Raw genomic sequence first — 16,031 nt, forward strand, 5'->3', positions numbered from 1 at the left:
GCGGGTATAGCTCTCACTCTCAACAAAGGGAGTGTCAACAAACATCGATTAAACCAGACCAAACGGCACAATACAACAATGGAGGCGATTGCTTTGAGCAAGGGACTACACCTCCGACCCTACCGCAGTGGAATGGGCCTGTACTTACGTCCGCCAAAAAATTATTAAAGCTACCACATCGAGCTCTCACCAACATTGATTTACGTAATTATGCTAAAAACATGAAAATTTCGCATTTTCGTGGCGTTTTCATGCGGAGTGATCTACTTCAATCAGGAGCAAAAATAAGAGTGTCCGCTATGAATAATCTCGACGATAATGACGGCCCAGGGACACATTGGGTTGCGTACAAGAGAAATGGTGGCCATGTTGTGTATTTTGATAGTTTTGGTGATTTAAAACCGCCTAACAACTTGATGAGGTATCTCGGTGTTGGTAGCGTTACATACAATTATAAGAGGTATCATGAATATGATACTGTGATTTGCGGGCACTTATGTCTCAAATTTCTCAGCGGACAGTTATAAAAAGATATGTGCCACATGAGCAAGCATCAGTCATATCGGAATCATTGACGTTAACACTGTCAGGCACATCCTCCGTGCTGGAGGTTCAACATTTTTCCCCAATCGAGTTATCACCGGAGGAAAACTATGTTCTCGGACTCGTCGAGTTCCTCACATTCAATTCAATACCCAATATTTGAGACGTGTAACAAATTTTATCTGAAACCGGCGGACAACAGTAGAGAGAGCATCACAATACCCACGGGAAGCTGTAAAATTGAGGATGTTGAAAAATTTCTGCGTAAGGAGCTCCCCTCTGACAACACGCTCAGTCTGAGAGCTAACAACAACGAGCTAAACAGTAAAGTCACTCGCAATCATGTGGTAGATTTGAACCCAAAGATTCCACCGGCCGATTGTTGGGGTTCAAAGCAGTTGAGCTAGCACGAGATGTTACTTATAAATCTGATTTCCTAGTGGCTATACTGAAGGTTAATACTTCACGCGTCCAGTGTAACATATCCGCTGGGGCACACATAAACGAGCGTCGAGCTCACACGATTCATGAATTTTTCCCAGCCGTTCCATCGGGATATAAGATTGTCGAAGTGCCTGCCAGCTTTATTCACCTACCAATCGCCGTACTGTCGATACAGCTTTTACAGCTAAGAATAGTTGATCAAGACGACGAGCTGAATAATTGATGTGGCAAAACGACTACTGTGCGTTTACACGTGAAAACACTGAAATAATGGGATTCGTGTTTGAGACGAGAAAGTTGGGTAAAAGTTATAAAAGTCAGACGTCATGGTCAAAAATCATCAGTCGCCCGACACCTTTGACAACGTTTACATCGCCCACGAGACTGACACCTCTGAACGTTCGGTTTCTCCGGAGCCTAGGTCTTCGATAACGTGGGAATTTCGGAAAATAAGAATTCGTGTTCGCTATATCCCGTGTGTGTTACTATGGAGGAAATAATAAGAATAACTCAACCTGAGGTTTTCGACGAATCGGTTGTGCACTCAGAGATTCATGCTCATCAGCCGTTTGCATCATTCACCTTCCAGAACAACGATGAAATCCAATTTGTTGTTCAACATCAAGACTTGTGCCTACTGCCCAGTAAGCACTTCCTCCACATTCACAGAAAAATTACAGAGGACGATGGTATAAATGCGGAAACGACTACGAAATTGATCAATATGGCTGTTTGCCATTTGTTTGAGGAAGTTCGCTACGATTCGAACGGTGTGGAGATTGATCGAAATAAAAATGCTGGTATTATCGGCGTTATGAAGGGGCACTCATCCCTGAGTCCCGGTCAGCAATATAGTCTGGAGAATACCGGTTGGTTGAGTGGTAATACCGCACTGACCGACTCTTCTGGAAATTTTGACGTTGTTCTACCGTTGAATTGTATGCAGGGCTTCGCCGAAGATCATGGTCAAGTCATTGTCAATGCCAAACACGAGTTGAGTCTCACACGTTCCAACACCGATATAAATGCAGTGATTCGGCGAACCTTTTCCAAAATCCATATGACCCTCAACATGTTGAAGTAATTCCCACAATTAGCTTTCAACACCGTAACAGTTACGGCCATAAACAACATTAAAATATCGTATTGCCTGAACCGGCGTGTTCCACCCCTCCTGGAAAAAGTCAGGTAGAGACCAACAATGATCCCTCGTATAAGGTTCGACTTTCTTCTATTTAACTGGTACCAAGAACGGAGATAAGGGCCTGCTGAATTAGCATCAGTAGCGCTCAGTCAGGAAATATCTCTCTTTTCAAGTTAAAACTATAACCAATAACTAGGATAAACCACTACATTTGGAACCACCAAATTAGAATAGATTACTTATTAGGATGTATGAATGAACGTGTGAATATTGCATGTAAATATCTCTTGTTCATGTTTTTAATGTGTCACCGACGAGATTGAGAACCGTCGGAACACCGTCGAAGAGCATGAAGTAACGCTGACCATGTGGACTTGGGCACCAGGAGGTCGCCCTCGCACCTCATTGGCTAATTACCGTTGTAACTTATTACAACTGCAGCTCCTTGGACCCTCGGGCCCAAGAAGCCGCGTCTTTCGTCTGTCAAGTCGCGAGGTGCATGGACGTCAACCCGTATTAGCCCTCCTTGAGCAACAGTACCGTTCGGAAAATCTTAGTTGTGACCGACCTAAAGTCTCGCGCTCATTCATCAAATTCGAGCATTCAGTTATTCTGTTAGCCGCAAAGACTCACTATCTTCTACGTTTCCATCTTTTCTGTGCTTTACTAAATCTCATCATTTCGAAAATAGACATTTTTATACCATTCCATTTTCTATAATTAAATTGAGTTCGGCCCTGATTCAACCGAATCGGGTAATTTTAAGTGATAATAATAATAATTACACTATCATTTTTAATAAATAAATCGTTGCAATCATTTTTAACATACACCAAAATCAGCAAATTGACACTTTCAACTATAGCTTTCGATAGTAAGATATCATTCCAAATCTACAAAGACTAAGTGACCGACGTTCAACATCGTTCGATTCATCAACTCTTCCGAACTTGAGGTGAGGCCCTGGTCTAGAATTCTACTGACGCAGACCGACACGATCCGACGGCTCTCAATCTCGTCGACCGATTCACCTAAAGATAAGTCAATCCGAGTGTTGATCTTCGAAATTGAACGAATTCTTGTTTCACCTTTATAATCAAAATTTACTTCAGCAATATTCATTTAAAAGCAAGTCTAGAATTGGTGGCTAGCTTCACTACCCCCAATTAAATCATACTTACTGTTTTCAAGATTTAACTAACAAGACTTAACAACAGGATATATAATTGATTTAAGATAATCTAAAAAGAGAGATATAATATCGATTCATCACGACCAGTTAGTTATAACCATCGTTCAGAGTAGATGTTCCTGCTACCAAATAATAATATCCTTCAAAATAGAATAACAGATAATTTGCCAAAACCCGCAAACGGTCAAATTTAGTGATTTTGCAGCTTCTTTGCATTTGAATATAAATTTGTCCGTCGGCGTGGATCGTTATACATATAAACTGAAACGCTTTATGAATTGTTACTTTCGGCTTTTATGTCATTATCACCATTCATTGTTATTAGACATTTCAATTACCAAATCATACAGAATATACTTCATCTTCTACCAGTTAAATCATATCAAACCATTTACTTTGAACGACCTTTTTCCCATTTTCATTATTATAAAATTGCCTCAACAATTTAGACAAACCTCACAGACCTGTACAGGACTATAGCAACACGATCCTACAAATTAACGGCTTATCGAAAGGTAGGTCTTTTCTTAGTTTTAATATTTATTCATTGTCGTTACGTGGGAGCTTTATTATTCAATTAATCATTAACTACCACCGCTCAGTACACTTTCACCCCCACGTAACACGCCCATGGAAACCTCTGAAATTACCCTTAATAAAATTAGATAGTTGCTACCCCACATCAAACTGGCCGATAAACCGAAAATCTAGCTACTCAACTACATTGCCAAGGATCTGGCCATATCTATGAGTTTTCGTTCTTGGAGAACGTACGTGTATCTGATGCTCCTGTCAACGACGCGACATGTGCGGGCGCTCAAGACATCGACACAGTTGGAGAAGCCAAGATATGTCGTTCCGGGATTCCAAACTGCAAGAAGAAACGATCCCCAGAAAAATGCCAGTGAACTTGATCATTGTCGAATCAGAGATGTAAAATTCTTTCTCAACTCGCAGTGTTATTACCACAGAAATTTGAATCTTGATACATCCGATGATCAGTACGCCATTCTTTACGATATGTATGTTCAATTTCGAACGGTCTACCACAACAAAGAGGCCGAACCTTCGTTATTGAAGCGTCAATTTATGAACCAAGCTACCCTCATCGTTATCGATTGCTTGAAACAGAATTAATCGTTAAAAACCGGACCGGTGAATATTCGACTGAAATTTGAAGTGAGCGTGGAATTACCCGCAAACACCGCAGCCTATTGCATGATCTCGCACCATAGTAGTGTCAAGCACAACCTGATTAGCGGCACGGTCAAGAAATTGGTATAAGTCAATTTTGGGTTGGGATGTTCAATTATTATTATTATTGTGTGATTAATGAAAATATGTATAAGGTTATTTGCTCAATTTAAAATACGATGATCTATCACTATTATTATGTATAAGCTGTAAACAGAATGTAATTCCTCATATATAAAAAATATCTATTTAAAGCATTCAACCGTTATCATCTGAAAAGTTCACTTACCCACCCACATGATAAATAAAAAAAGTTTTCATCTTGCGACGAGCATTGGAAACATCGCGCAGAGTCGCTCGATGGAATATCGATCGACCGATGATGCGGTGGAGGGGGCGCCACATACGACAAAGCTGCGGCAACTCACCCGGTAACCCCAAACCGCCGGTAAGTTCAGGGATAACAATTTTCTTGGTCAAATGTTCACCATCTGAAAATAAAAAAAATTTGAAATGCCTGCTTATCAGACGGTGAAAAAATTTAATGGCTGCTTATCCGACCAAGCAAAAAATCTCATTATCAAACTGTCTGACGATAAAAAAATCACAACGGCTGCTCATCCGACTAAGCAAAAATCATAACGGCTGCTTATCAGACTAAGCAAAAATCAAAATGGCTGCTCGTCTGACGGCAAAATCGAGCGAAAATACCGGTAATACCATGTATGTCAACAGCAGGTAATGATATCATGGGTAAGGGCGAAAATATAGGTGGCGCCATGTATGTTAACAGCCGGTTACAATATCACGGATAAGGCTTACCATTCTGGTGATAACTCACGGACTGTCGGTAAGGAAGGGAAGAGTCGGTACGTCATGGGTAAGGCTCACCCTCGGAGTGGTAACATATTGACTGTCAGTGAGGAATGGAGGAGTCGGTATGCCGTTATTTTTTGGCTTAGAACTGTCATATCCATACAACTTCTCTTCATGTTCACAAATGCACCCGGTAGAAGTGTTTTCAATAGAGTCCAAAGGAAGATGGCTCCACTCAGCAGAGAATTATAAGAGTTATTTTGCCACATGATTCATTCGGGACTCACCTCGATGACAGGGGATGAACCATAGATACAGATCTAGAGAAGAAGAACTTTCGAAAAGCTGGAGAAGTACTAGCCGGAATATGGAGCAACGTTGTAATTGACGAAAACGATGTTATTGCTAAGTACGTTGAGCCGTACTCCTGTAACGAGCGTTTTTCACCGACGATGCCCTCGTCAGAATGGTGCCATAAGTATCTCCGACAGAGTCAATATTTACTCCGGGTTATTCATACTTTGAATATTCACCATTTTCGCTCAAACACTCATTCCTTTCATGCAAAGTTGGACTGTTCGTATTTGGTTGTATGTTTGGCTTACATTATAACGAAAAATGGTATCAACAACCATTTTATTTTTCTATTTTTCATGATAACAGATAGTTAAGTGCAACGACAGAACGTGCTGTGAAGAAACTCGAAGCTCACTGCGAGTTGTTCTTCCGGACGGCTTCCTACCCATTCCGTTTCCTATTATACAGAGCCTCAACGGTCTGAGTAATCCGAAGCCAGAAGAACACGACGGCAAGAATTTCACGTCCTTTTTATTGAGGCAGTCTTTGAGCCTGACCCCTTTACACGATCACGTCCACGAATAATCGTACGATATATATTGTCCAAGTCTAAGATCTAAACCTGAATTACTTACAGGCAGAACGTGCAAAGAATGTGGCTTGTACTTTTGCTCTAAAAAAGCTGTCACTGTTCATAAAACTTCTATACACAAGAAAAACAAAAAAACGCGCTTTGACCAAGATCGTAGCGAAAGAGTGAGTGAAAAAACCAAGCCAAATAATATACAGGATATCGACATTGATCAGCTTGAAAGCGATTGCCTTGAAGCTGAAAACAGTACAGCTTTTGTCAGCGTGGAAAAAAGTAATGAGAATCTCTGGATTAATGACGACTGGTGACAAAACGATAAAGGCGTTCCTAGAATGCTGGCTATTTTTATTTCGTTTTATGACCATTATCATTTCTACATATTACATATTATGTATTTTTATTACATAAATTATACATATAGGTTCTATGGAAAGTTATTTCGTTCCTAAATAAAAACTGTTATCACCGAAATTTTTGTTACCAATTGCAGTATCTCTAACCATCCAATTTACATTTCCCGATTATATATTCATCAGTATTACCGTGGTTGAGAAAAATCGCGTGATAACGGGCAAGGCTGGAAGGGGGGGGGGGGGGGTGGGCGGGGTTCACCAAAACCTCATGTGTGATCGCAGAGGGGGAGGGGGCGGGTCTAAAATTGATTATGAAGGCATCACGTGAATAACGGATGCCCCCATATTAGCGTGCGCCGGAGCGCGAAATACAGAATATACAGAGAAAGAATGAGTCAAGAGTAGGTATTGGCTATTTTCTATCGAGTTCGGTTGGAGTACCCCGCTGAGGACGAGTTTTCTAGAGATAAGCGACGGTTGTGTGCCCTTGTGATAGGCGATTCTAAAGCACCCCGTTAAAACGCCACCCCCCTCCCCCCCCCTGGGGGAGACCGAGCAGGTCTTCTACCTAGGTTGAGTCACGAAGGCTCTTGTTGTCTCGATAATGAAGGCGCTGACCCGTAGACTGATGTATAAGTCGTCTTTTTGTTCATTTACAACACTTGCCAAAAGAATAATCCGAGATTACGTAAAGACACGGTAGAAACGGAAAACGCGTAAGCTTCAGTAGTTTTTGAGGTGATAATAGTGTGTGCTAGTTCATAACGTGAAAGAAAAGTACGGTAAAAGATCACGCAAAATGCGAGTCAGGTAACTTGGTCTTATGCCTCCGAGCGATGGTTGTCAGTTTTTGTTTTTGTTACGGGAGTTTTTGCCCTTATTTCAGTTATTGACGGTTTTGCGAGAAATCAGTTGATATCAAGGGTGGTTTTAAGTGATTACGAGACGATATGAATAAGAGTAAACGTTAACGGAATAAGTCAGAATCGGAGTTTTTCACGGTAGGTTGAATCGGTACGAAGGAGGTTAAATTTCCACGACAGCTCGGAACGGTAGAATTGAAGTGAAGTTTTGACGACAGCTTGAAACGGTGAAAACAAAGTGACCTTTTTGATGATAAATTAAACGGTGGGAATAAGGTGAAATTTTGACAATGGTTCGAACGGTGGAGGTAGAGTGGAATTTTTTGATACTGTTAGGTCCTCCGAACTTCTTATTCCTTTCCCACAGTCTGAGTTACCTTACGCTCTGTGGTCTACTCTTATCTTCCGCGAGTCAGCAGATTCTTCTGTAACTCGCGGCTAGCTTGCCTTCTACATCCCGCTGAACTGGGCAGATGAATCCTAGCGCTCAAGCGAGACACCTATCCCTCTAAACCAAGACCATACCTTTTTCCCTCGACCGACTTCGTTGCATTGACTACTAATAAACAATCATATACTTGAAATCGTTTACCTTCCCTTGATACCGATCCCGTTCTATTCCATTCACTTCCTGCATTGGGAGTAGTAGCACGCGAGTGTATAGTCGATGTGAACGGACCCTGTAATAGCCAAATAACACCTTGGCTGGGCATGGAGTGAGCTCCGATAACTGCTCATCGGAGCCTACGCAATCAACCCCGTAACATTTTGGTGGCAGCGGTTTTGCCAGTCCACCTATCCGTCAGTGCAGTGCTGCATGTTTTCTACGAAACTGTTCAGTGCTCAAAATTTCTAACGCCGCACCAATCAGTGATAGCCGTGATACGAACAAACTCTGGCCCACAAAGTACTGTGACAGGCATGCAGAACCTATTCAATTCGCCACGGAAACAGGCTCTGCAAAGAGTCCCCAATTTCAATGACTCCGTCACATTTTGGTACTATTGAAATTCATCGATACGCACGACGTCGAATAACTGTGTAGCGAGTGGAAATTCAGTGCTATAGCCAAGTTAGGCTGCACACCGCATCTGAACACATCGCCTTCCGAACCGACAAATATTGAATGGACCCCTCCCGCTCGTTCGGACTCCTGCAACCCTGTTAAGACGAGAATCTGGACCTAAAAGTGGCATCGCCCGCAGACCTGGATTGCCAGACTTATTCATCAGCACGCCACGGAGTACCTCATCCATACCCTCCTCGTGCCGACGCATGACGTGTATCGCCTCTTTAAGTTTCACCTGCGTCCAGCTGCCTACAACCATGCTGTTCTCTGTTTTTGCGTTTACCTTCGCCCTGTAAGTCTATTCTAAGTCTTAATGTTGAGTTGATATTTTTATTCCTGTACTTGCAATACCCTGCTAAAATCAGCATGGCACCAACTAACGAAACCGTTTCAAATTTTTGGTCAGTAAAATATGTCTTGCCGACAATCCCCCCTTTCGACGGCCACAACATGCCCTTTGACTCGTTTGTAGAACAATTACATCACGTAGAGACTCTTAGAAAAGCTTCGGATAAAATGACTTTCGCCAAATTTGCGCAATCAAAGGTTACAGGTCCCGCTTCTCAATATTTGATAGGCATTAACTGTAATGACGTCGAGGACCTCATAACTGCTCTCAGCCGAGCATACCGCCCGGATATCTCCATACGCCAGTTATCTGCTCAATTAGATAGAATGACACAACTACCATATGAGCGCATCATAGATTACTCGTGCAGAATAAGAGCAATAACAGAAGAAATAAGCACAGCGATCATAGCCAAGCACCCACCATACTTAAAAACGCTTCTACTGAATGATCTAAAGAAGGATACCTCTAGATCGTTTATTGGAGGGCTTCGGCCAGAATTGGAGTGGAGAATTGCTACTATCAGACCATTACTGACCTTCGAAACTGCCGTCACCATCGCCAAAGGGGAAGAAGCCGAGCTAATTAACCGTCAGATGCAATTCTCTGCACGATATTTTACCCCCGCTACACCCATGTGCCTGCCGTTGCCCCCCATACTGCTCCTCCGTCTCAGGTGCCCGCCGCAGCCTCCTTTATCCTCCCCCCGTCCCCCCCCCCCCCCTGATGTCATTGCCCACACCTGGTTACGCTCATCAACCAGCGCCTCGTACCGAGCCTAGACCTTACGCCCAAGCACTCGATCCGAACACCTGTTCTGCTGGCAACGTTAATGCTCTGCCCAGCAGTTGTCAATTTTGTAACCACCTGGGTCGCTTCATCACGGAATGTCGATGTCGGCAAAGTCCAAGACATTGTACCAAATGTCACAGAATGGGCCACTTCCACAATGAATGCAACATAAACCAAGAACTACACTGCGACAATTGTAATCGCGGAGGCCACACAGTAGACCGATATAGATCCTCTTCGCGTAATAATCAAGGCAATGACGGCTCAAATAAACATTTAAACGGAAACATCCCCCACGGGGAAAACGCGCCCGCGAGCAATGCAAACAACTAGCGTTCCGATCTTCAAGTCATATCCTCATAACAGCTTCAGCTGACCCTCCACTAATTTCGATCGACACTCCCGAGCTGATAAAAATATCTACATTTATTATTGACACCGGTGCAGACGTCAACTTGGTCGAAGAAAGTTCCGTTAGGCCCCTTGTACGACGAACAACCGACTAACGTTTGACGCTGACTGGTATAACAGACAAAAAGACGCAAACTATCGCAAGAACGGAAATACGTTTGATCAATGAATCCCATACCTTTCACTTGGTCCCTGACTCGTTTCCGATTCCGCACGACGGCATCTCAGGCCAGCTCGTCTTACGAAAAGAGAAAGCAACTATTTCTTTCAACTCAAACTCGGTGATGCTTGGATCCTCAATGCCAATCCACTTCAATAAATTCGATGAACCCTCGTCCGCACCCGAAAAAACGCGCCCAATTACAATACAGGCCCGTACCGTGAAAGCCATCCCACTAATAGTTGCGAACCCAGACACTGAAGAAGTTACCTTAAACGCATCGATTTAGGCAACAATGTTCTATATGGTGAAGCGTTAGTTGATAACCAGAACGGCATCGCTTACTCGCACGCGTTCAATTGTAACGAATCTGCCGTAGAGATAAGACTCCCAACAGTAACCCTAGACGACTTCGACGAGCCACTGAGTACAGTCATGCCCAACGCTACGCCCACTGCACCGAGTAAGCACCACAGCGATGCCTGCGCCAAAACCCTCGTTTCGCACCCAGGCCCTCTCCTCAGCAACTCAATAATTCTTTCTGCCGCCAAGCGTAGATCGCGACCGACCAATAATTCGCCCCTCCTGCCCCATCCAGTCCACTGACCTCGCACAACTGCAATCCGATCCTCCTATCGCTGACGACAGTACACCCTGTCCCGGTGCCGCAACAGTGCTCTTGACTGACAGTAGGTCAGAAAGATTTGACGTCCTGAAAAGCAGCTTACATCTTGACCATTAGAATGACACCGAAAAACAATCTTTATTTAACCTCGTAACAGAATTTAACTATCTCTTTCATCTTCCAGGTGATAAATTAGGCCACACCAATTTATCTCATCACACTATCCCCACGACGGACAATACGGCTATTTATACCAAACAATACCGTTCTCCCAAGATTCACAAAGACGAAATCGGAACCCAAGTTGATAAACTACTCAAGCAAAATCTTATTAAAGATTCCTCATCTCCGTATAATTCCCCGGTGTGGATCGTTCCAAAAAAAACCGGATAGTGACGGCGATAAACGATGGCGTATGGTAATCGACTACAGAAAACTTAACGAAGAAACAGTCGGTGACGCATACCCCATGCCCGATATCACGGAAATCCTTGACCAGCTTGGCTCAGCTAAATACATTTCCACATTCGACCTTGCTTTCTGGTTCCACCGAATTCCCAGGCATCCGGACCACAGTACGAAAACCGCATTTTCGACACCTAGAGGCCATTATGAATTCTCTCGTATGCCCTTCGGACTAAAGAACGCCCCCGCCACGTTTCAAAGGCTTATGGACCAAGTCCTCCTAGGCCTACAAGGCAACGAGATGTTCGTATATTTAGATGACATAGGTATTTACGCTTGAAACTTGCAAGAACATGAAATTAAATTTCGGAAATCAATGAAGCGACTAACCGCTGCTGGTTTAACTCTACAGCCAGACAAGTGCGGATTCGTCCGCAAGGAAGTCGTTTACCTCGGACACCTCAAAACTGAGTCAGGAGTAAAACCTGACCCTGGTACATCAATAGCTGTGAAAGAGTATCCTGACCCCAAAAGTCCCAAAAATGTTAGACAGTTTCTTGGCCTTTTAGGTTACTACCGAAGATTTGTTCCAAATTTTGGAAGAATTGCTAAATGCTTTAACAATTTAACGAAGAAGGATACCCCTTTCGTCTGGACGTCCGAACACAAGTCTGCCTTCGAAACCTTACGCGATTGTTTATGCAAAGAACCAATTTTACAACACCTAGACTTCAACAAACCATTTGCGCACACTACAGACGCGTCAAAATTTGCGATAGGTGCAGTTCTCAGTCAAGATAAAGACGGTGCCGACCTACCCGTAGCATACGCATCCCGAGCCCTCAAGCCCGCTGAATTGAACTACTCGGTACCTGATAGAGAATTCTTAGCCGCCTACTGGATTCTGAATCACTTCCGCCCCTACATCTATGGTCAGAAGTTCACTTTAATAACAGACCACGAGCCACTCAAATGGGTAAAACGCGTCAAGAAGCCTAATTCCCGTCTATTACGATGAAGCTTGGAACTGGCAGAGTACGACTTCGATGCGAAATACAAGTCCGAAAAATCTAATACCAACGCTGATGCTCTATCCAGGAACGCGGCGCCCGACACCGCTCAAATTCTTCCTATAGATGCAAAACGCCCCTGTCCAACGACTGAAGCCTCTAGCGATAAACCAAAAAAACGCACTAAAAAGACTCATCAGTACCCCAGACGCCCTCGACAGACGACAGACGAGTCCACCAACCCAGCTCCGCTGAAACACCCTAAAATCTCACAACCCTGTAAGATGATACAGTCCTCTGATTCCTCTGATTCCTCTGATCTCTCCGACGATGAGTTCAGCGAGACAGAAGCTCCGTTGCTCAAACCCCCCCTCGTTATCCCGGCATCGATCACAATACATCGCCAACCTAAACGCCATCGCGAAACAAATTCTTCAACAAATCCTGGGCCTCATAAAAGGCCATACCTGAGCTATTTTTCAGATTCTTCCCTTAGCTCGGATTACTTACAGACCCCAGAAACTGAATCAGGAACCGATGACTTTTGTCCAGCCACCGATTTACCGGGCCCTTCTTATAGCGATTTTCTCATAGAAAGCGAAACTTTTCCTCTCATGCGTCATAGACGTATCAAAGAAATAAAAGCTGACCTATTTCTGCAAAAGGATAACTTGGCTCATTGCATATCGGCTGACTGCCAAATGTCAAAAGAAATCGCTTTAGAACTGACAGAACGTAGATTCATAAAGCGCGAACAACTTAGAGAATTCGACCCGACTGTGACTGACCTTATTTCTGTGGTACATGGAAACCGAAAAATCTACAACGTAGTTACAAAGCCCAAATACAGTGACAAACCTTTGCCCCACGTTTTTTTTGACACCTTGGTTAACTTTAGGAAAACCTTGCAAGAAGATGGCGTAACATCCGTCTTGATACTATTGATAGGTTGCGGACTCGACAAATTAGAATGGAGCGCGGTACGCAGAATGATCCATTATGTTTTTAAAAATTCGAAAATAAGTATCACCGTTTGCCGCCTCGACCCTCTGCTTCCTGCCACTGCGCGCCCCCGCATTACACCCTCACCCCTTTATACTAACCCCCCTGACCCCGTCCCTTTCACATCTGGATTACCCCCTCAACGCCATCTGCGAAAGAAATCGGAACGTCCAACTAAACCTGCAGCACCTCGTCTGATTCCATCTCCGCCCCCATCCACTGACGTCATCATGCCCCCCCCCCCCCCCCCCCCCCGTGTCGGGCCTCCGCGTCGCGCTAGGAGATACCGCCCTGCTACTTCCAGGCCGACGAACCCTTCTTTACACTCTTGCTCTCCGCCCCCCTCGCCTCTCCCGCCCACCTCTGATAACGACGACAGTTCTGACTTGCTCACAGACACTGAAAACTATACGTGCAGTCAACAATTCGACTCCCATACGGAAATTACTGACCATAACCAGGACCATGAGTGCTCTCATCACTAACGATGATCAAATTAATGACCCTCATGGTTTCGCATATTTTATTGACAACTTGGACGACATAGCAGTATCAGACAATGTCAAAGATACCAATGATGGACTTTTGATGCTCAAAACCAACTTCGCGCACTTCATATCGACAGACTGCGCTTGGATCAAGGGTATACCAGCCCAACTTGCCGGCGAGAATATGGTTGACCCAAAAATAGTAATGAGGCCTCGTCCGCGAAAATTTGATATCATTGAATCTCAGCACAATAGTCCACGTATACACCCTAGTATTGAAAACAAAAAGCTCAAATAAAAGCAACCTATACGATATCTTCAAGCTATTGTCCAAACTCGAAACGGCTTCAGCCGATCCAAACCTGAAGTCTCTTGCCCTCCCGATAACCGATGATAGTTTAGACGCTCTCGATCCCCGCGTTTTGCGAAAACTTCCATCCTATATTTTCGCAGACTTCGAAATTCAAATCATGCTTTGTCGGAACACCACTGTCATCCTAACGAATGTTCACGAAAAGAAATAATCAAAGAATGCCACGAATCGTCAGTCGGCGGTCATCAACGTGTCACTAAAATATATAACCGCATTAGACAAAAGTATTTTTGGCCCCGTATGAAAGAACAAATCCAAGATTCCATAAGAACTTGCGAGAGTTGCCGAAGAAAAAAATTGATCACAGTAAAAACCGAATTGCCAATGATGATAACGGACACGCCTGCCGATGCATTCGACAAAGTGGCATGAGATATTATTGGACCTCTACCCCTTACTCAATTGAACAACAAATATCTCTTGACGATACAATGCAATTTGACAAAATTCCTGGACGCTATCCCTTTACCTGATGCCACCGCCAAAACGATAGGCGCAGCATTCGCAAAAGAATACATTACACGTTACGGTGCTCCTCGAGCAACACTTACAGACCAAGGACAGAATTTTATGAGCACAGGGATCAAACAACTTTGTAAACTTTCCAAAATTAAGCAAATACGAATCACAGCTTCCCGCCCACAGTCTAACGGATCGCTAGAACGCAGTTACCTTGTGCTCACTGAGCACATCAAACACTACACTGATGCTGGTCAAGACTGGGACGATTACATCCGCTTTGCAAATTTTTGTTATAACACCGCGAAGCACGAAGGTACTAACTTCACCCCCCACCAACTAATTTTTGGCTCTCAAGCCAGACTCCCAACAGATGCGAACCCTGCCAGCGCGTTTACTCGTTCCTACGATTCCTTCCTTCTAGACTTAATCGCTAATCTATCCAGCATAAGAAAACACGCCGCGTCCAACCTACAACAAGCAAAGCATCGTTCCAAGACGTATTACGACCGTAATGTCAACAGCCAAAATTTCGGAGCAGGTCAAAAGGTCTACCTACTGAATGAAACCCGATCCAAATTCGACGACCACCATAAAGAAGTGTATACGATTAAACGTATAATTGACAATATTAACGCTGAAATTTGGATTACCCCCCGAAAAACTAAAATCGTCCATTTCAATAAATTGAAATTGGCACACTAAACCGACTAATTGACCTGGATCGACGCTTGAACGAATACGAACTTGACCTGACCAGCTTAGTAGACGCTATCCCCTTCGGGCAAAAAGGTATCGTCTATCCTAAAATTCTATCATCAGAATAAATTATTTCCAGCCTCAAACATATCCCTCACCCGCGATATACAAAACCCTCAATTCCTACGCGCCATGCCATCCACCACCCACACCTAGAAATAATACCATTTCCTGATGACCCGCCTGCTCGCTCTTCGTCGCTGTTCCGGACCCAATCGGAAATTGAAATGGCGGAACTAGGCATACCCAAGCCGCGTAAATTGCTCCCCGAGCAAAGCCTCAACGATAGCTCCGAACCACTCGAAGTCTGGCGCTAAGCCCTCCGCTATTAACAATCATATTCTTTCATTGCCTTATTCTGCCCGTAATAATCTGCAGCCATATTATAATCATCAGCATGTTGCATAAGTTTCGTTTATAATATACACAATATCTATCATGTGTACCACTACATTTATAAGACATCATTCAGAGAAACTTTGTTCAAATGTATACTAACCCACTTAAACGCGCACTAACATCTAGGCACTATATTTTAAGACTGTTCTCTGTAATATTCTGTAAGTGAGTCACTACGTTTCATGGCATTTCACTTGTTTCTGAACATTCTATTCCGTACCCTCACCGAATGTTCTTCCCCAAGGGGGGGGGCATGTCACGTCCTCCAGACTTCTTATTCCTTTTCCACACT

General features: G+C 43.7%; 1 protein-coding gene across 1 annotated transcript; it reads left to right on the top strand.

Annotated features, from left to right (window-relative positions):
• Positions 1 to 1,474: 1,474 nt before the first annotated feature.
• Positions 1,475 to 2,071, top strand: LOC138190379 (uncharacterized). Its single transcript, XM_069133161.1, has one exon. The coding sequence runs from the start codon at positions 1,475 to 1,477 to the stop codon at positions 2,069 to 2,071; it is 597 nt and encodes a 198-aa protein (XP_068989262.1).
• Positions 2,072 to 16,031: the final 13,960 nt, after the last annotated feature.

Source organism: Neodiprion pinetum, chromosome 2, assembly GCF_021155775.2.
Source record: "Neodiprion pinetum isolate iyNeoPine1 chromosome 2, iyNeoPine1.2, whole genome shotgun sequence".
Taxonomy (NCBI): Eukaryota; Metazoa; Arthropoda; class Insecta; order Hymenoptera; family Diprionidae; genus Neodiprion; species Neodiprion pinetum.

Excerpts from the sequence above, each read along its gene's own strand:
- LOC138190379 (XM_069133161.1), top strand. The coding sequence starts at position 1,475 with ATGGAGGAAATAATAAGAATAACTCAACCTGAGGTTTTCGACGAATCG.